We start from the raw sequence: 23864 nt of genomic DNA, 5'->3' as shown, positions 1-23864 counted from the left end.
GTGTCAAACTCTCTAAACTTTTTCCTGTTCTTATTCAGACAAGGACAGGATGCAGTTCCACAAGATTTCCCCTAGTTCTGGAAATGTTCTTCCGTGAGTTCATTAAATTTGTTGCTATTCAATACTAATTCCAAAATTTTGGCCAGAGAACAAAAAGAGGAAAGAAAAAAAAAAAATCTTGCTCAAATGCAGTGGAGTTGTTTTTGACAATAATATCCGGTCAAAGCTTTTATGTAAATATAAGGGTTCTCTTCTAATCATCACTCAACAAAGACTGATATACGCGAACCCAGCATTAATGCAATTTGATATGTTCACTACTCATTCTGCGAAACAACACTCGTTAAGTGGGTCACTTTTTCAGATTTTGTTTTGCTCGTTAAACAAAGTTTGATTGCATTTTGTGAAAGGGGTTGTAGAAAAATTTGATTCAAATATGCACAGGGAACATTTTCTGCAAGGACAATTGCCACACAATTAAGCGTTTCTGGCTTATTTACTAGGAACATATCAAAACTAGTTTATTCCATGATTATATGTATCTTAGATAAAAGGTAGCATAAAGTTATTTGCAAAGGAAAATGTATACTAGATTTATCATAAATTTCAATTTTTAAAGAAATATTAAGCTACATATAAGCAACTAGTAAAATATTCGATTGTATTGACAGAAAATCTAGCGGCCACTTTCAACAGTTGATTAAAATAAGCACAAAATGTCTGAATTCTTCACTAGCATATGGCAGTATTCACATGCTTTAACTTCTTACCTGCTTGAGGTTCATATTGCTTTTATGTGTCAGCACTTGAGTACACTATTTTTGATCAAACTTTCTATTTTGAAATCAATTTATTTTATCACCTCTACTTTCAGATGCAATAGAATCATCATTCGAGAACACATTATATGAAATTTACAATATGTGTTGCTCAACAGGCCAATAGCATAACATTTGCATTAAAAAAAATCATTTCAGAAAACATATAGTAATAGTACTCAAAGAGAAGCAGCTCAATACAAATGGTATTTTTAATGCAGTAGTATTGAAATAACAGAGAAAAAACTGAGATTTATGGAAAGAAAACTAAACACACATAACAACTATATGTGCTTAACAAAGAAAATCAAAACTAGTTCACATTTTAAAGAGAATACAAATCTTCATAATTGCATAGGTTTGTAAATCAATCAAGAATATACCAAGATAACTTTTGTAAAGAAGAAGGAAGGGTATTTCTATTAATTAATAAAATTTGGAATGCTGCAAAAAAGCAAGTTTTCATAACAGGACAATTCATTTGAAGTAATGAATATCGCCTTGTTATGCTACACAGGTTGTATGTTTCCCAGAAAAGTTATTTTATTTCAGTGAAACATCCCCAAAGAATCTGTAGTCTACCAATATAATCATACAATTCAATTTCTTTTTTTGGGGGGGGTAATTAAAGCTAATAAGTATTACTTCGTAACTTTCATATTTGAAGAAAGTAGGCAATACAAATTAATACCACAAAAAATGCATTATCTTTATTACTGATTGAAATTTACTTTGTGACGAAAAGATGTTGCATGATACAATAAGTTATGCTTTCGAGAAAAGCCTTTGCCACATATACTACATATGAAAGGTTTTTCTCCAGTATGTTTCCTTATGTGTCTTGTAAGATCAGTTTTTTGACATGTCACATAATTGCAGATATTGCATGAATGAATGGTAGACCTTTTTCCTCCTTTATATGCACACTTTGTTGGCCTATAATGGCTCACAGTTGCTAACTTTCGATTTCCTGAAAAATAAAAATTATTTTCTCTTATTTTCAAATTTAATGCAAGAAAACTATATATACATTGTTTTATATTTTAAAACTAAACATTTAATGAAGCATTTCTATGTGTTATAAAACTATTGTCTTTATATTAATTCTAAAACACTAGAGATATTCCAAATTAACCTCAATTAAAAAATAAAATTAAAAGTTATAAGTCTTTTCATGACAGCACACAATGAAAATATATCACAGATTTGAACAAACATTAAATATACAGTGATGACTTACTTCTATAAAGGTTTGTAAAGTTAGACACATTTTCTGAATGAAAATGAATTCTTTTAGTTAATACATTATATAAACTCAAAATCAAGAAAATTGTTTAATAGAGTTGAATGCTAACTAGATGCAGTAATAAATTTTAAAATGACAATAAATCACAATTCAATATTTCAGGTTATAGGTGTTTTGAGACAGTACATTCAAATTAAAAAAAAAAAAAAGGAGAGACAGAGAAAGAGAGAGAGAGAGAAAGAAAGGCACTTATCACTTAAAATTAATTCCTGCAACAAATATTAGCTTCAAATTTGAATAAAGATTAAAATTTATAGAATAAGAACAGAGAATTTTAATTAAGATAAACATGAAAATATATCTGAAAAATATTAAAAATTTTCTCACAAATTTCTTATTTTCATGAAAAATGTTATAAGACAATGTAATCTTTCCATTTCAAAATAATATTTTTTCATATATTTAACATTATAAATAACATAGTTTGAAAAAGTTTTAGAGCACTTCAGGCAATAATCAACTATTACTTACATATTTCTTTGATGGTACATATATTCAGATTAAAAAAAGTATGAAATGTATTAGATATTAGCTATGTTAACCTATTTAATGTTCCAAGAATGCTTCTCTTTGCAGTAACAAAATGCTATGAATACCAATCACTTTAATACTGAAATAGTATATATTCTTCTATTTCATAAATATAAACATGCACCACAATTTTAATGAACATTGTTATCAATTAGAATTTCTTTGTATATGACGAAAAATTTCTCAAAACTAAATAATAATAAATTATTATAATGTTAATCAATTTGTAAGAGCAAAAATAAAATGATTTTATAAGGTAATTGATCTTACTAATTGAGAACATAGCAGGCACACTATTTGAAAATTGTGAAATTTTTTTAACAAATTAATTTTTATATACACATAGTCTTTTTCATTCGAGTCTAAATACAAATTTTTAAATACAATTATTCAAGACGCATTCTAAATACAAATATGTGTATTTTAGTAACTGCATTGTTTTTAGCATTTAGTGTAAGCCACCAAATTTCATGACATATATGAACTTTACATCTGTCAAAGAACTTACCTTAATAGAACTTTCATATTAAAAAATAAAAATATTAGGAATGTTTCCAATAAGGGAAGCATCTTACCATTGGTGGTAACATGACAAACCCAAATAGGAATATTAGTGAACACACATCAAAATGTGCGAATACTTTTGTGATAATTCTTCATGATTACCACTAAATTACCATTAATGATTTCATAAATAAACATCAAAATTACAGACAAAAATATTCACATTCTGTATTCAATTTTATAACAGTTGAAGGAAGTAATGCAAATTATCCGGCATTACAAATCATATTATATGAAAATAAAATATTTTTATTTTAAAGCCTTCTGAATTTCTTTCAATTTTGTATGACAATTTCTCTTCAATTAGTACAGAAAAATCCCTTTAAAAATTCTTAAAAATTATACAAATAAAATACATAAGTAAAAAAAAAGAATGTCATTTACAACTGAGATGAAAAATGTAATTTATTTTTAATTAAAATTGTTATAATTAAAAATCAAACTATATTTTTATGCATATTTAATATGAAAACTTTCTTACAAAAATAGATTTCATCATTTTCCTTAAGTTTTTACACTTTTAAAAAAACTTGTTACGTCAAAATTTTTTTTATAGTTAAAAGATTTAATGAAAATGGAAGTAAAGCAATAAAATTCATCAAATTTTTAAAATATATATATATAATTTTAAAGAAAATGATGGAGAATACATCTTTTGTAGAAATAAGATAAGAACATGAAACAAATTATTTTCACCTAAGCTATTCATTTATTTTCCTATATTTTATGCAGTTTACTTTTGACATTCTGAAATTATATTTAAAATAAATGAAACAATGAAAGTAATTACTTATGCCAATTTTCTCAAAATATCTAACAAATATCAATATATGAACAAAACAGAAATATAGAAGAAAATATATAATAAAAGTGTATCAGGCATCATTTAGTAACTTTTGTAATGTAAATATCAAAGCGGTTTTTAAAAATATATTTTATTACTGTAATAAATAACAAATTTATAAAATTTTTTAATCGTGTACTTTTTCAGTTTGACATTGATTATTTTGGAAATTCACTATCAGGTAGTAGTACCCACTGATACTTGTATAAAAACAGAATTTAATTATTAATTACCTGATAATAAAGTTCTGAAAATATTAAATAATGCACTGTCACTAAGAATACAGAATAAATTTCAAACCTCGAGTACATCAGGGAGTAAGTAAAAACTGGTTACAAAATTCTATCTTTATAAATAGGAAATAAGTCAATAGCAAAGTTTAAAAATCTTCATGTGTTAAAAAAAATTCCAAAATCTTCTGGTAAATTATAAGTGCATTATGTCAGCTTTCATAACAGTAAGGTAATGTTAGATAATATCAATTGCAATTGAAACATACTTCATTTACATAAATAAAACCATCAATATGAGTTTACATAATACCTGAATATTTTAACATAATATTGTTTGCAGGCTTACATATTATCTGTATATTTTGTAATGCTAAAGCCACAATGAAATTAAAATGAATAAATAAATAATAATAAACAATATTCAAAATGCTCTATAGTGAATTTTCTACACATTAGAGCTACAAAATCTGGTTACTTTCTGAATAGCTTGTTCTCAGCAAGGAATTTATCACAATTAAAAATTAATCAACATTTTCTTTCCACAACTTTGAAGCGTATTATTCTGTGATACTCATTTTTAAGCCATTCTAAAGTTCAAGCAATGAGTTTTTCAGCAATTAATTCCATAGGTACAGTTTCTCCTATTCATTTCAATATTATATATATATATATATATATATATATATATATATATATATATATATATATATATATATATATATATATATATATATTTTACAATACTTTTAACCAGTTAACTGCATAATTTATTTTTTAAAGTCCCTCTTTTTAAAGTTAAACACATGCATATATACATGTCAGATGCTATATAAATGGTTGCACAATAAATTTTGCAAAAAATCATGATAAAGAGAATAAGATTTCATATTTATTAGATAAACATTTACACATCGAACCTCCTCCCCCAAATGAAAATTTCGATTGACATGCATTGAACTGGTTAATTGTTTCAGTTTCTGAATTAATACTCACATATGTTGCAATAATACTGAATACAATTTCTTGTGAATGCATTATGGCTGTACTATAATCAATCCTAAATAAACTAATAACAAGATAGAGGAATGAAGCCTAAACCATGATTATCTATAATGTTTTTGACTAAAATTTCAAATCTCCTTAAAAAAAAAAGAAAAGAAAAAAAAAAAAGAAACATTTATAAGAAAGAATAGACAAATCTAACAATTATTTCTTAAATACAATACACGCACATATATAATTAGATTTTTGCAGCTCTCATAACATCTTGATTGTCTATATTTATTATCTATATGAAAAAAATGCAATTTTTTATTTACTGAGTAACGTTTATCATTGGATTAAGAAAACCCAATAATTAAAATTCATTAGTTAACAAAAACAAATGCAAAATTGATTTTTTTTCATTCAATGATTTTTTTTGGGTACACTTGGATTGAGTATATTATGTACTAACATATGTTTTGCAAGACTTGAGAGTGAAAGAAAAGATTTGTTGCAGATGTTACAGGGTTTAGGGGAAGAATGAGTAATCATATGTTCTTTCAGAATGAAATTCCGAGTAAAAGACTTTCCACAAACTTTACACACGAATGGTCTCTCTCCTGTATGTTTCCTTAAATGATTTTTCAATGTTGTTGGATATGGTGTAGAATAATTACAATAGGAGCATGAATATATTGAATAAGTTGCCTTGTTAAGTTCTCTAGGTGATGGAGGAGTCTGCATGCGACAAAATAATACAGCAACACCTAAAAAAGTAAAAAATAAATTATTATAAAATAACTTAATTAAAAGAGTGGGGGAAGATAAGAGATTCTTAATGAAGCCATTTAACTAAAATATTTCATGGCAAAATAGGTTAGATGTAAAAAACAACAACATTATTTTTATGGATTTACTAAAGAATAATTACAAAATAATAATATGTTTAGAGGAGTGCTTTGGAATTAATTAATTATAGGAATTAAGAGAAAAGGATGGTTCACAAACAAATTTATACATAAAATAAGACAATGAAGTAAAGATTTACAAAAGTGAATAAAATTATAAGGATTCAGAGTGATTTTGGAAAGTTGATAAATTAATAGTAGCAAAGGAAAAAATAACTTACAAGAACAATTTATGAAAATATAAGACAAAGATTTGTTTAAAAACTTATAATATCAGCAACCAAAAATATCATGCCCCACAAATTAACAACATAAATAAAAGGTAACAATTAATTGTGAGTGTGGATGATAATCACATTTAATGCATAATTAACAAACTCTTACACATTCAATTTCTAAACAAATCAAACTGTTCATTGATTGATGTTTAACCTCCTGACACATTTTTAGAAAAGAACAATTATCTTCTTATTCCTCAAAAGAATTCAGAATTTTCATTTAAGAACAGAATAATGGCACAATATAACAAATCAAGAGTTTTTATTGCTAAATTTAACATTAAATGGCCAACAACCACTTCAGTGTTAAACCTTAATTCATTTAATAACCAAATTTAATTATTATAGTAGGGAAAATATTAGTGCATATTATAAAAGATTAAAACTACAAATTAGAATTAGAGATAGTAGTAGATTTAGAATTAGAGATAGTAAGTAATAAAAAATTAAGATCAATATTAAGCAATTACAAAATTTTGGATCAGAATGGATAGTGCATAGTAAATTATCAAAAGATTGCACAATGAAATTAATTCATACACAAGAGACAAATGTCATTGAGAAGATATTGATAAATTAAAACACACTAGTAAACATATCTAAAAGTTTTTTTTTTTTCATTTTCATTTTTTTTAATTTTATCAACATGTTTAAACAAATTGGGGGTGGGGAACAACTTGAAATTTTGCACCTCACATGATAATTTGAATAAAAAGTAATAATAATTGCAAAATAAACATTAGTAAGAAAAAAAAGTAAAATTTTCAAAATAAAAAATTGTTGATAAAATTTTTAACAAATTATTTATAATTTTGAATATTTTTACCTAATAAATATATAAGGACATTGTATTTTCACTTAAAAAAATATTAAAAAGAAATAACTGATTTCGAAAATTAAAAGTGAAACATAAAAAAGTCTTCATTCCATACTACCAAATATGCATTTAAATTGAGGGTTAAAAGCAATATAAAATAACTTTCCAGTAAAAGAAAAAACAAAAACAAATTATATTAACAAAATGCAGAATAAATAAATGCAACTATGCATAATAATAACATAAAATATTTTATTACTAGCAAGCATACTTGATCTTTATTAAAACCTTCTTTAAGCTTCAGTATCTGTATTTCAACAAATTTGAAGATCACAACATAACAAAGATGTGGGCAATGACATCAAATCAGCTATATGGCGTAAATATCTAAAAACAGGAGCTGACAAATGCAAATACACAACAAATATATATTTTTCATAAATAATTGTAATATAGTATAAGCAAAATTAATTTATATGAAATACATGTTTTTCATTGCTTATATCCTTCAGACTTCCTAATTCTGTTGAAAAAAAGGAATTTCAAGGATCTTTTTTAGAAAATAATTTTGACATGAATGACATATTTTAGATATAAAAATGCAAATAATAAATTTATATAAAATATTTTCACTATTATTGTTCAAATGCATGACTACTTTCTTACTTAGTATTTCTAAATGCTTAATGGAAGAGCACTAACTTGTTCATGCTAAGTTCATCACTAAGTTGTTGTTCATGGAAGAATATGTCCATTTTCAGTTCATAAACTATAATTTGAGGTTCAAGAACACAATACAAAGGTCCTTAATGCTAACCACCACATAGCAACCATTAGATGCTAATCTACACATAAGGATACTGATTTCACAAATACATTCACACTTTAGTTGAAATAAAAATCATTAAAATTTTTTAATACCATATGAATTACCAAGCAATGGCAGGGAAATGCAAAAGACAGATACAAATTAAGAAATTTTTATTTATAATTAAATAAAGAAACTGGTAACAGTGTTCAATTAAAATATTTTAAACTTACATTTGAAATTACTCTATTAAAGTCTCAATTCCTAAATCCATTTAATTCTGCAATGCAATGAAAATCTCTATTCATTTCTGTCCTTTCAATGTTTGCAAATTTCTATAGTGTAAAAACCAACTCTTCAATTTATGCAGTGTGTTTCCTTTTCTTATGTTTTTCACCATTTTTGATTGTAATATTAGCTCCTCCATTTTTTTTCTATGTATTTAGAGCAGACAATTGTACGAGTGTGTGTGTGGGTAAGTTTTTTACATGATTTGAAAAATCTTTATCCAATCTCATTTCCTTACTTTAGCTGAAACCAAATATTTTACAACATAGGATTCTTCTTTAAATTTCTCGACCTCATTATTTTTATTTAAAAAAATCCCTTTTGAATATGGCCTTGCCATAGAATTGTATCATCAGAAATTTAATTACATTTCATAATTTCCAATAAGCCTTTTGACCTTTTCAGTGTTTTGATGAAACTTCACTTCAATTTTCGGATACTTCAAACTTTACCTCATTATTTTTATTTAAAAAAATCCCTTTTGAATATGGTCTTGCCATAGAATTGTATCATCAGAAATTTAATTACATTTCATAATTTCTGATAAGCCTTTTGACTTTTTCAATTTTTTGATGAAACTTCTCACTTCAACTTTCAGATACTTCAAACTTTTCAATTCTACTGAAATGCAAGTCACACCATTCAAACCCTAACCCTAAATATATATTTACTAGCTGACCCAGCAAATGTTGTTGTGCCATATAAATTATTTCTAGTGAAAATTTTGGTTGTTAATTAAAAAATAACGAATATAATAACGAATATGTGTGTGGGGATGGGATCTATGACAGAAAGAGGAATGGAGCGCTGTAGACGATGATCGCCGATTAAAAAAAAAAAACCATTCATTTTTAATACAATGTATTTCATTAACGTAACGAACATATACATTGTTTGATCTCTTAAAACTTAAACGTAAAGTGAAAAAAGTAATATATTTTTTATCTTAAAGTATAAAAATGAAATAAAGAAAATCGATATTCATTTCGAAGAGCAATTGAGTGTACGATATTTTTTGTCAGTCCGTCTTTAGCCAACACAGTACGATGGTTTGCCCACGCGAGAACATGCCACGCATAATTGTCCGTGAAAAACGTGGTGTGCCCAAATCTAAGCCGCAAACACACATCGTTTTGCCTTGCGACTTACTGTCATTGCGAATGCCAATCTAATAAGAAATTGAACGCGTTTGAATTCAATTGGCACGTCTGTGAGAATCAGTAGAATTCGTGGCAGCAAAACATTTTCGGCTCGGAATTTTCCATTCAAAATGGTGACTTCGATAACGTTTTTCATCAATTTTTTTAATGACCAATCACGTGCCATTGCACAGCCATGGCGGGTTCAAATTCCGAAATAAAATAACTGGAGATCCAGCTTTCAGTCGTAGAAGGTGTGGAGACATGCCTGGCAAATCTAGTGAGTTCAAAAACTCTGTTGGACAATTTACAGCTTCGTCAACATCGCAAACTGTATCGATCGATTTGTATGATACCAAGTCGCCTGGCAATGACTGCTGTAATTTGAAGTTTAAATCGTCGAAGTTCACATTTTTTTCCGCCAAAATGGCTCTTTCTGCCACGCATGATGTATGTATTATGTGCGTACATCGGGAAATATGCGGTCAATGAGAGCATTTTGGGAATCAACGATAGTGCAGAAATTAGTGGGCAATTTTATGCATCCAGTATTTTCATAGACAGCAACTTTTCCATCGCCGATATCTAACAATTGGTCCGAGAATGTATCAGCAGATGGATCTTGTAGCATTTGGAAGCGCATGTTTATTTTTCGCTGACATTTTCACCATTACGCCACAGCGACGATGATTTCAAGCAAGCGTTGATCTCATCAGCGTACGTTGAACGTGGAATTATGGAATAGGGACACCCTAATTACCTAGCGTTATGAAATATACTTTACGACCTATTCTCATACCTACCAAATACACATAAAAAATTTCATAAAAATCGGTCGAGCCGTTTCGGAGGAGTGCGAACACAAACACCGTGACACGAGATTTTTATAATATATATATATTAGGATTAGGTTTTTAGTTTTTTAAGGGAAGTTTTTCAACCCTAAAATAAAGAAAAATATATAATTCAAAGAATTCATATGTCATAATAATAAAATAAAACATTATTTTTTAAATTCATTATTTAGAACACATGCTCCATGTTCTAACATGTGAATTCCCAGTGACGAAGAAGTACGAAAACACGCTTTACATTCTACACACATATGAAGCTTTTGTGCTGCATGCAATTTAGAATGAGACTGAAGGGAATGTTTTTGAGAAAAACCTTTTCCACAAAATTTGCATACAAATGGTTTCTCTCCAGTATGCTTCCGCAAATGGTTCTTCAAATTGGTTTTATATGGAGTGATGTATGAACAATAGGTGCATGGATACAAAAGATTTGTTGGTAGCTTGGAGTATGCCAATAAATTTGGCATCTTCTGATCTCGTTTATCAAAATTCCAATAATCAGTTCCTAAAAAAAGGAAAAATTAATTTAAAGATGCAAATCACAAGACAAAATTAGTTAGAAATGTTTCAATTTCTTTATGATTAACTTAACAAATAAGAATAATTAAAGATGAAACACATGAAAGAAAATGCTTAAGTATACATTTTCTTGAATCAGAACAGTATTCTTTCAAAAGGAGATTACCCTTTACTAGTTAATCAATCATTATGATATCAAGATTTTTTTTTGATCGCTGGAAAATGAAACCTTCCCTACTATCAGGTTTATTGTGGCAAAAATCCAGGCCAGAAACAAGTATTTGGTTAAGCCAGATTTTTATAAAAATTCACATAGCATAATATATATATATATATATCAAAACCCTATTCTTATTCATAATTTTTATTCTCTAAAAATAGGCAAATACATTATAAATTATTGTTATGCAAAGTACAAGAATGTTTAAAAATGTATTACAGAATGCTCAAGAGTAAAAATATCGTATAATTTTTTAAAACATATAACAATTTCAGGAAACAAAATCTTATATATTGTATAACATGATTACATATACTTTATTACAATTAGATTACCAAGAAAAACAGTAATTAATAAGAAATTAAATTATAAAATCTAAAAATGAAGAACAAAAAAATACATGCAATCAGAATTCAATATTTTTTAAAAATAATTGCTTCCCATATGATAACTGATTTTTGAAAAATGAAATAAACTCAATGTAGTCTCTGTTATAAATTCAACAATTCTTAACTCACGACAAATAAACAATTACAAAACATAGGATAGGAAAGAAAAAGAACGTTCAATTATAACGAAAATCATATTGAAGCTCGAATTTACTCTCTAACACGCTGCCTTAGTATGCGCTTGTTCTTCTTGCTTCATAACCCCCAAAGTGGGATATGCACTCTGTTAAAAGTAAAACAACACCCTTCAAAATAGGTTAAAACATAAATAAGTCAAAAAAAGTATTTTGGAAATTGTTATTTGGAACATTTCACAATTCATTCAAATTAGTTTCCAAATACTATAAGGTTGAGAACTTTTGTTTATATCCCATGACAAAGAAAAAAATTTAGAGAAAATTTTAAAGAAATAAAGAATAAACATGATTGATCCATTTTGCCCACCTACAGGCATATGGAAATAATGAATTATCAGGATGCCACAACAAAGGGCCATCACTGACCATGGTATAATCCCTTTCTAAAGGCAAGCCTTATCATTGGTAGGAGGTAACACAACCTCATACAATTACTATAAACAAAAGGATAGTGAGACCCAAATACTAACATACCAGAACTATCTCATTTCCATTTCAGAAGTACTCATCAGTGGAATTTTAAAAAAGTAATATATATTTTAAATATCTGCAAAAAAAAAAAAAAAAAAAAAAAAAAAAAAAAAAAAAAAATTCACAAATTTATAAATCTGAATTTTATTTACAATTCAAATCATATTCTGCAATCAAATACAAATACTAACATGCCTTTCAACATTGGTTATCCAGTCATCAGTAGAACTTCTTTCAGATATATTACATTTAATATAAAACAATAAATTATTGAATAGATTTTTCCAAAGAATTTTGATTAATTAAAACAACTATTTTCTAAAGATATTCAAAATAAATAAACATTTATTATTGACTAAATATGAAAGTGAAATAATTTTTAAAAAAAACAACAGAATTTTGTTGATTAAACAAATTAATTGTTACACATTTACTATTTTTTTCATTCAATATCAAGCACTTTTACTTTCACTAATGTCATCATTACTCAATTTAATATTAAAAAGCTCTATATATTTTTGTAATAAGTAGCAATTACAATGTTTTTTTTAATTTTTTTTTTTTAAATTTATGTTGGAGCAAGATTCAGGATTCATGAATAAAGTATTTGTGGCGCTTTTTGAATTTTCCAAATATATTCATTTTCTGTAGGTTTTCCCCCCTCCATTTTTTTCACCATATATCTATCACTGTACAGTTTTTATCTAATTTCTGCACATTTCCATCAATTATAGGAATTGCACAGCTATTAGAGGATATGTATCAATAATGAGTTGTTCCAATTATGCTTATTTCACTGAGAAATGTATACTGAGAAAGAAATTGCAATGGTATAAAAAAATGTACTTTGATATTCAGGAAATCAGATTTAACTATAAAAAATGTTAAACATGTCTGATTGGTTAATCTGGATGTATTACTTTTAATATTGAAAGAAAGAAAAGAATAAATAATAAAGAATACATGCATATTAAAATTTAAACTGTAAAGGATATAAATAATTTTTTAACTGTTCATTTTAAATAATTTAAGCAGAACTTTGAAAATCATTCTTGAAATTATCCAAATAAACAGGTAGTTATTACAATTATTATGCTATTATTTTTTAAAAAAAGCAATTATTATGCTATTATTAAAAAAGCAATTATTAACAAAACTGAATGATGTGGAAAGCATATCATAAGTGGTTGCAGATGATACATCAAATAAAGCAATCCAAAGCAAATATATAATGCCGGTATCAGCATAATATATAAGCAAATAGCAGTACTAGTGAATATTTAAAATAGAATACTCCATTGAAACTAATACTACAGACCTGAGATAAACATTTAGGGGGAAAAATATTTATTTTGAATCAATCAAAAGAAATAAATCAGATATACGAAAAGTAACTCATATTTTTTTACATATAATTTTATGTATTAAAACTTTTTACAAAAATATACAAATTGAGATGCTCACTGAGAAAGATTCCTAAGGCATTAAAAAAGTAACAATATTTAAACTTATGTATTATCAATTAATACTGTAATTATTTATTAACATATTAGAACAAAAAATTACATCAATATGAATTAGATATATTATTCTATGTTTTTTTTTTATTCAATGTTCAACGTCAAGATTATTTGTAATTTCATGCTCAATTGGTATTAGTGTCAAAACATTCTTTCAAGCCATGGCTTATCATTTATTTTTCTTAATGAGTACTGTTTTTTTTTTTTAGAATGCAAATATTCAAGTTTGAGTTTTTATCAATCAATATAGAATACTTTAAATAAAGGTAAAATATGTATAATGCAAAAAATAAATTTAGAACACTATTTTTAAATTTTTACTGACATATATAAGATAGAAGATTAATCGCTAATATACTTTGAGAATTTTATGTTGATATTAGTTTTTCTGTTCAAAAACTCAGCCTTTTCCATGGAAAGAAGAAGACTATACAAAGGCTTCTCTTGTAAAATCAATAATTCTTTAAAACGTTTTCTTTTTTGGCAATTTGTGTACATCTATAGTACCAAAGTATTCATCTAATATAATCAAGAATGTCTCCATGATTGAACAATAGCTTCATTCGATGGAGAAGTGCCACAAGACAGTTATCTCTTATTCATTTTAACATGTAACACATCATAGAACTAAAATATTATAAAAAATACTAATGTTAATCTTATTATAAAGATTCATGATCCAACATATGAAATCCAAGTGAGGAACTTGAATGAAATGTTCTTTTGCACATATTACAAACATGTATCTTCTTTTGTTTGTGCAAAAACTCATGATTTTTATGATTTTGTTTGGATGTAAATCTTTTCCCACAAACCTTACATTCAAAAGGACGTTCACCAGTGTGTGTTCTCGTATGCCTTTTTATATGAGCACTGTTGATGGTAGTATAACTGCATATATTACATTTATGGTACTTTCCCCCATCAACTTGAAAAACACTTCTACTTAATTCAGGTACACAAACAGCTCCTACAAAATAAATATCAAATTAAAAAAAAATATTTATGAAAAATGCTCATACCAAGAGAATTATAGATATAATAGAAAATATAAATGCATACATATAAGCTAAGACACATTTTAAAATACAGAAAAAAATGGATGTGATGATGCAAATTACAAACTATAATAAACATCTTAATCTTTTTCCAAATTTTTTTTTTTTTTTTTTTTTTAGTTTATGAAATCTAAGTAGCAGAATTAGATATTGTGAAATAATATATTTCAATAATTATTGCTGCTAAATAAATAAACAATAAAACGAAGCCATTCAAAATTTTCCCAAAGAAGAGGGAGGGGGGAAGTAATGAGCAGATGAAAATGGCATTCATATCTAAAATAAATATTCTCTAGATTAATATTTCACTAAGCTGTATGAATGGCTTAAAAAGAATTCATATATTTTTGAATTATTTTAAGAAGATGTGAAACATGAAAAACATTTCTTGCACAGTTTCAGAAACCTAGATGAATAATTTGCGTTATTGAATTTTATTCCATAAGTGTGGTATACATCAATTGAATGGAAAAAAAATTCAGAATAAAATAATCTCGGGGGGGGGGGGGATATTAGCTCACTTCTGCTAATGTGAGGTGGTTGAAAAGTATTTTTGGATTAGATAAATATTAATCATCTTCAATCAATGTTAGAAGAAAGTGGTATTACTAAATAATCACCTAATGAATTTGATCTTGGTTACTTATTGAAGACATTGTTGCTAATTTCATGATGAAAAAAGTTGACTCGATAAATATCAAAAATGAATTTTGATAGAGCTTTTGACATAAGTGTATTCAAAATCTTTCACTACAGTTATAATTTTCAAATTTATGAGAAGAGACTCAAACCTGTTGATAGATTTATAATTTATGAATGGGCCTTGAATATAACTTCAAAATTCGAATGTTACAATGCAATATGCTGTAATAAGATGTTACAATTAGTACTAAATTTTCTACTTAAAAAAAAGAAAGATTATACTTCAAAATTTATTTTATTTAGCTTACAATGAAAGACTATTAATGATACTACTAGTACAGCATGATGAGAAATACCATCTACAACACAAGATACTCATTCTTTATAATTAGATATCACTACATCAAGCTTTTCTGCTGGAAAAGAACTATAGAGAAAAAACAGAAAAAATTATTAAATAATCAACCTTGCAACATTTTATTTGGAGCCTTTTATTTTATATTATTTTTTAACATGAAAGTTATTTTGTTTGATAGCTAAATGCTGCTGTCGAGTTCATAGGAAATTTCATTTGAAAGACAGTTAAATCTACATTTAAAAAAGTTGTTGATTAACAAAAAAAAAAAAAAAAAAAAAAAAATCATGTGTACAGGATTTTCAAACTACAGCCTTCAGAACACAGACATTTGCATTTATAGAAATTTGAAGTTAAAAATGTAACATGTTTTTACTTTAATATAAGAAAAATAATGATTTCTGTAATATGAACAAATATTGCAGAAGGCAATTACAAAAAAACTGTCACTAGAGTCATATATTAATTCATTAATGTTTTTCATTTCATTTATAGGAATTTAAATTAGTTGAATTTGCATATATTTATTCAAAGTATTATTAAATTATTTATATCACCTTTTTTCTTCAAATAACTGACTTATGCACTTGTCATATTGCTCTAAATCATACATATATCTATATACAAGAATTGTATGTTATTCTAAACTTAAACATAAACATACCTGATATATAAATACAATTTTAACATTTTTTTCTATATCATATAAATTTCATTTAAAATATTTCAGCTTTTAATTGGAAAATTAAATGATACATAAAGTATATAATGAATTCTTTCAAATGAATTAACAATAAATATAATATTAAAACAGATGCAAAACAATAATAAGTTAAAAAGATTAGACATATTTTTTAAATGTTATGAAATTTTTATTTAATCATGTAGCATCTTGAAAGTAAGAATAAATCAAAATTTGCAAATACTCATTTATGACTTTTTTTAAACATTTGCAATAATTTTTTTTTAAAATTTGTACTTCTGAAAACACAACTATACATAATATATTCATTAACATAATTATACATAATACCAATCAATTAATGAGACAAAATAATTGCCAATATATAGTTATCACTTATTTATTAAGAGCACTTTCACTGGGTAAAGTTTTTATCATTTTATTACATTTCACATTAAAAACCATAGATTTTTTTTAAATAATACAATTTTCGCATTTTTTACAAAAGACTAAAAGAATTTAAATTGTCAAACAAAAGGTTTCTTTAATAAATAAACATTATTGTAATCTCATTTTCAACAGAATGTATTAAAAAAAATTGAACTAAAAAAAGCTTTTTCATATTACAAGACAAATATGATTTTGTATTGTATTAAAATGATCTTTAAAGAATATACTGGGGATAATGAAAAATACAGAAGAAAATGAAACAATATAAAATTTAAAAAAATTCCCAGATTAGTAAAGCTAAAATTTAAAATAAGGATATTACCCTGTCTTTCTATATTCCATTTGCACAAGAGGCATTTATAAAACATTTAATTAGGTTGTAAAACAGAATATATCATTTATAAAATCAATTAATATTAAAATTAAAAATCCAAATATTTTAATAGAATGGGTCATCCTGTTTGAATGCAATGAGAAATTAAAGCAATAAATACATGGAAGTTTTTCTCTTTCAATCCTCCACATACAGCAAGTTCAAGTGCATTTTGTTCAAGTTTTGAAATGGTACTTTTCCATTATATCGGTGCAGGCGATAAAGTCGCCAATAATGATGCAACCAACGCCAAACGGAATATCGTCGCTGATAAGTCTGCTTCGTGTGATTTGTTCCGATGACTATGTGCTGTCGCCAAAAAGTCTGCTTGGCGAGATAGAAAAGTACCTTTGAAGCTTACTACTTTCTATTTTTGACCAATTCCATCCAAAATTTGATACAGATCTACAATTTGGGTTTAAATCTACATACCAAATCTTAGTCAAATAGACTTGCTTCATTTTTGAGTTACTGTATACATGAACAGACAATAAATCATTTGATAAACATTGATCCATAATTTCCCAAATATAAATGATATGGTTCCAATACTTAATGAAGATAAAAATTCAAAGGCTATAAAATAACAAATTTTACAAATAAAAACGCAAAATATAAATTTACAAATCAAATGTTTTTGCAGTAATGTTCAAATGCATTGTCAATATCTTGCCTACTACTTCTATATGTTTAAGTGAAGAACACTAAGGTCTCTGTCATTCTGATCTTGCAGTCAATAAGTGCAATACAGTGCAAGCGGCCTTACTATCAGTCATTGGACAGTTATTGCTAGATACTAATTTCACACAAACTACAACTGGATGCTCACTTTACCAACATACTCACTCATTCAAAGCATAATGAAGACAGAAATTAGTTTCCCCAACTCTTCCCAAATAATACTAGCTGTACATTTTGCAAATTTTTCAAGGTATATCTTTCAAAATGAAAGATCAAGTACTTTTCTGGTAGTACTAAGTAGAACAAAATATAATTAAAGATTTCAAGGATTTTTAAAGAATTTGGGAACCCTGATATAAGTCAGTTGATAAAACTATATGTAAAATTTTCATTCATCTAACTCATTACATTTTGATTTACTAGATAATATGCACACAAATCAAATTCATCAAATTGTTAGAAATCTGAAATTATGAGTAAAGGCCACATATTAAATTTTAACTGTTTAAGTAATTATGCCAATAGATAGTCATTTAAAAAATGGATTCATGCAAAAATAGAGATTCGTCAACACAGTTCTTGAGTTTTAAGATAATAAACATTTTCTTTCAAATATTGCATATTTATATATTAATAAATACAAATTCCATAACATTTCTGACCTATAGCTCAAGAAACGAAATCTATCTATAGCATTTACAATTCATCTACTATTGGGGAACAAAATATTCTAACAGGAGAAATATATACTGGATTTATTACTAACACATAATTGTTCTAAGTTTAAGATTGAAAGAATTCAACTAATATTCATTATAAAGAGCATATGGCAATGCAACTTCATTCAATGAAGTCTTCAGATAGTAACTTTTTAAAAACGTTAAATACAATACATATAATTCAATTCAAACTGTTCTAGAAGTTTCTGAAGACTACCTTTGTAATATGAAATATTTGGTCATAGAATTTTAATCAACTAACCAATGAAATTGAAGATGAAATTAAGATGAGTGGTTAAGCATGTGAAATTCAAGAGATGATGCTGATCGAAAACATTCCTTGCAAATAGAACACATGTGTAATCGCTGCAATGCATGTGAATGCTCATGTGATTGTAGATTTTGTTTTGAAGTATAGCCTTTACCACAAATTTTGCAAACAAATGGTCGCTCCCCAGTATGTTTTCTCAGATGAGCTTTGAAGTTGCTTTTATGCACAGTTGCATAATTACAAAATGTACATGACAGCAACAGAGGTCCCCTTGAATTTCCAGCGATACTTTTTCTAGTTTCAGGAAGATTCAAATTTTTGTTTGAAGCTGCTTTTCCTAGAGCAAAAATGAAATAAAATAACCAAATATACTTTAAAGCATTTTAAAAGAATAATTCCTTAAAAAATAAGTAAAGGCATTTGAACATAAAAATGCCACAAATAAACTCAGACATTTCTATAATAATATTAGAATGATGAATAAAATCTTCAAAGATGTTATTATTTACAAGTAATGTTAACAAAGTATTTTTATTTTAAAATAATATAAAAACTATTGTAAACTATACAACTAGCTTTCAAAAGTTTTTTTTTAAAAGTAAAACTTATTAAAAAAAATGGAAGAGTAATTGAAAATAATATATATTTTTTATTTTAAAATTTTGTAGCAATACAAGGCTTTATTTTGTTTCCCAGATAAAAAAAAATTAAATTTAGAAATTTTTTCTTACAAAGCTCAGTTTGGTTTAAAGAATCCTATAGAAAGATCACAAAATATTATGAAATCTTGTTTATTTTTGTACGTTTTTCAGAAAACGTTTTAAATTTAATGTAATTTTATTCATAAGTAAATAAGGAGAAACTCAAAATTATATTTACAATTCTATAAATATAAAATATTTTAAGCATAGATATAATATTTAAAAAGTAAGAAATTAGCACTTTTTAAAATTTAATGACACATTTTACTAACCTTAAATTTGTATCTTCAATAGCCCTAATGATTAATTTGTAAATATTGGCATCCTCAGAATATAAATCAGAATTAAGTATATAAAACAGATAAACATTCATCAATGGATGCCAGTTTCTATGAAACATAAAAATACAATTTTAACTCAAAGTTTATTATTTCAGTTATTATCCACAATTTTATGGTCATAATATATAATATGTAAACTGCATCACATTTAAAAATTTTTATATTAAGTATATAAAATTTTAATGAAAAAATAAATAAATAAAAATTTTTCAACAAGAATGAAAATTAAAAAAACGCAGAAGCATATAGCTTTGCAATTTTCTTCTATCTGAACAATTTCAAGGAGTCAATCTTAAAACAAAAACTCTTATCTAAATGAGATTTTTGTTATTATATATAAAGTAATTTTTTTCCCAAGGAACCATGTTAAAAGAACTTGAACACTTACCATAGAAAAAAAAATTACAAACTTAAATAAATCTCAAGATTATAATAAATTTTAACAAATCCAATTTGCAAAATTATGATCAAATGCAAAAAATATAGCAACATTTTATTTAAAACAAAACAAATTATAATGATCTGTAATTAAACAGCTTGTCTCATAAAAACATCCTTATATAGTTCCTTGATAAAACATTTTATGAAATATAGTTCATAAAACCAAATGCTATTCTAAAATTTAGAATAAGACAACATTAAAAACAGAAATCCTGTTGAAGATTGAAATTTATGTGGAAATATGCACACTATTTCTCATACTCAGGTTAAACGAAACACAAGGATGAAACAGAAGTTCAATATCATATTTTATTAGCCCTTTGCAAATAATTTGCCATTTTGCTGTTTTTCCTTTCTAGAAATATTTTCAAATACATCATAAAAAATCTTATCACATTTAAAAATTGACAGTGACAACTTTTAAAAATAAATATTTCAAGATAATATCATTGCATATATGATATACAACAGAAAACTAACGGCAAAATTGAAAAAAGCAAATTAGTAAAAAATATATATAAATAAATAAATAACTAAGAGCAAAATAGTTGTAAAAAATATCACTAAAATCCAAAAACTCTGAGTTCTAGCAGGAAAATAATTTATTTTCATTTTTTAAAGAACATTTGAACTGCTCATAAGTCCAATCACTTTGATTTTTTTTAATAAAATTAATAAAGACAGATTAAAGTCTTCAAAGAAATCTGACAAAAGATTTAGAATATTTAAGAATTAAAAAAAGAAAAAATAAGGAAATAAATTATCATTTAAAAATTATAAAAATGAGGGAATAAACTATCATGTGACTTAAAATGTTCATAAAGAGGCAGAAATATCAAATAAAAATAATAAATATGCATATCCTTAACATTAAATGTAAACTTTCAAGTACTTTCCAGAAGTAATTTTTTACTTCAAAATAATTTAAACACTGATTCAGTAATCATATAGATCAATATGCTGACAATAAGAAATCAATCAAAAATTTTTTTACAGAGAAATTATGAAAATCAAGGAGGTAACTTTAGATTTTCATGCAGGCATATCCATCCGGATAGCAAATTTCATAGCAAACTTAAATAATTTGGAAGAAAGTAGAATATTTAAAAGAAATCTCCAAAGAAAAACAAAAAGTAATAACTTTTGAAATTTTCAAGAAATGGAAATTTACAAAGGAATACAATATTTATAGTTTCATACAATTCTTACCATAAAAGCACAGTATATAAACCAGAATCGATATAAAACATTAAGTATATAAATAAATATTTAAAAGAAAGTTAAATTTCAAACAGTTATATAATAAAATAATTGCAAAACCATGGACAAATGACAATTTTACTTACAAACATAGGTACCGCAACAATAAATGACAAAATTCATGAGATTCACAAAGTGAACATATTATTCAATAAATGACAAAATAATTACTTATGAAAGCCCATAAAAATAAATTTTTACTGGGTATACATAAATTTTATATTATACTTACCAAATTATTGTGTAATAAATGACATAAAATAAAGGGATGATTTTTTAAAGAATGATTTATTATTTTTTATTAAATAGCTTTGAAACCTAAATGAAAAAGCAAATGCTTAATATATATATATATATATATATATATATATATTTCATTTCAAAGATTGATATAATAGCTAAATAAATTAATAAAATAGTATTATGATTTTATTTTGAAATTGTAGAACATATTTTTCTGCAAACAATCATTAGTTCAAAGTAAAACTGCAAAAACAAAGTAATTCTTAAAATTAAAAAATAAGCATTAACATTTTATAGTATCATTTTATTATCACATGATTCTGCATTTATTCCTATACTGGGGACTATTTATAGTCATCAAATCCACAAAATCATTAAATTACTGAGCATTAACTGTACAAAATGTAAGCATATAAATTTCCAGTATGAGAAGTGTAATTTTTTTTGAGAACTTCATGTTCACATTAGTTGGATTGAATTCAAGTAGAAATCCAAATACTAAATCCGAAATATATTCTTATATGTTTCTCAATTGTGGGGGGAAAAAGTTGCAATGTTAGTGCTGTGTTAATTCAAAGGTAAGTACTAATTAAACAATACAAAAATATAACAAGGAGAAATATAGGATAATGGAAAATGATGGGAGAAAAAATCCTATATATTAAAGCGAAATTCCTTTAAATTATACAGTTAAGTCATTAAGATTCTTAAGCATTTATTCTACAACTCAAAATTATTATCGTTTAAAGATGAAGAATTTAATTCCTTATGAAAAAGAATATTATGCTTGTTAAGTGAAGAAACAGAACGAAAAGATTCTTTGCAGATATCGCATATAATAATTTTTTTCGATAAATGCAAACTTTCATGAACCAATAAGTTTTGTTTCTGAGAGAAAGCTTTAGTGCAATATTTGCATGAAAATGGGCGTTCACCAGTATGCTTTCGAATGTGATTAACCAAACCACTTTTATAAGTAGCCACATATCCACAATATGGACACAGACGATCTTTTAAATTTTCAAATGTTGTTTTTCCAGCACTAGGTGGATGGTAGGCCATTAATGAAAGTTGTTCAGGATCTAAAAAATTAGGTATGAAAAATTCAATTAGAATGGATTATTTGAAAATAAATGGTTGGAAAGATATTAATTACCAAATAAAAATCACATAAAAAGAATTTATTTCAAGGCCTTTCATAAAAATTAATTTAAGTCTCCATCTGTGATGATCTATGCCCATTCTATTATCAAAAATGTTCAGTCGAAATTAGAGGATAATATGTTACTACCAAGATTGAAACTATTTGTTATTGATCAATTATCATAAGATAATATTTTTCAAAGATAATTCTTTTCAGTACATGGCAAATATATATTAGCTTAAATGTCATCTATATGATCGTGTATATTAAAACTTTTCACAGTTAAGAATTTCTGATCTTGGAAAATCATTCATTTTAAATTGCAAAAATTAATTTAAAAGATAAGAAATTGAACAAAATCTATTTCACACACATTTTAATCATAGAATGCATTCAAATAATTAGCTTTAGAGAGGAAATCTATATTACAAGGGTTGAATACACAAAAATCATTGTACAGAATGAATTTGTTTTTGTAACATATACTTTATTTCAATATGTCTTGTTTCAAAATTAAATTATAGAATATTTTAAAAAATGTAGGAAAAAAATTATCAGACAAGGTTTTTATAAATGTTGAGAAAATTGAGAACATAAAAAATTACATTACTTTCCACCCCTAAATTTAAAAAAAATAAAAATAAATAAAAAAAAATAATAATTTAAGAATTTATTCTATAAAATAATTTATTATGCTAGAAAAAATATTTATTGATTTTAAAATAATTATTAAAACCGAAAATTAGAATAAAATTTATTCAAAAATAATTAATGAAAAAGATGCATTTTAGATGAAATTTTAGTTTACACTTATT

General features: G+C 25.6%; 2 protein-coding genes across 3 annotated transcripts; both read right to left on the bottom strand.

Moving 5' to 3' along the window:
- Positions 1-1562: 1562 nt before the first annotated feature.
- On the bottom strand, positions 1563-7677 carry LOC129966916 (zinc finger and BTB domain-containing protein 49-like). 2 transcript variants are annotated; one of them, XM_056081533.1, is made up of 3 exons: positions 7543-7677; positions 5753-6047; positions 1563-1788 (listed from the first exon to the last, which is right to left on the bottom strand). In XM_056081533.1, exons 1-3 carry the CDS (start codon positions 7550-7552, stop codon positions 1755-1757), a joined length of 339 nt encoding a protein of 112 aa, XP_055937508.1. In that variant the 5' UTR covers positions 7553-7677; the 3' UTR covers positions 1563-1754. The 2 variants fall into 2 exon arrangements, with proteins under 2 accessions (XP_055937508.1, XP_055937507.1); XM_056081532.1 differs by lacking the exon at positions 1563-1788 and having other exon boundaries at positions 5555-6047.
- Positions 7678-14018: 6341 nt separating this feature from the next.
- LOC129965680 (zinc finger protein 568-like) lies at positions 14019-23345 on the bottom strand. Its single transcript, XM_056079784.1, has 4 exons — positions 22630-23345; positions 20738-20757; positions 18911-19114; positions 14019-14658 (listed from the first exon to the last, which is right to left on the bottom strand). Exons 1-4 carry the CDS (start codon positions 22965-22967, stop codon positions 14351-14353), a joined length of 870 nt encoding a protein of 289 aa, XP_055935759.1. The 5' UTR covers positions 22968-23345; the 3' UTR covers positions 14019-14350.
- Between the last annotated feature and the right edge of the window lie 519 nt (positions 23346-23864).

The sequence above is a fragment of the Argiope bruennichi genome, chromosome 4 (genome assembly GCF_947563725.1).
Source record: "Argiope bruennichi chromosome 4, qqArgBrue1.1, whole genome shotgun sequence".
Classification (NCBI taxonomy): Eukaryota; Metazoa; Arthropoda; class Arachnida; order Araneae; family Araneidae; genus Argiope; species Argiope bruennichi.
This window is presented reverse-complemented; position numbering and strand designations above follow the sequence as displayed.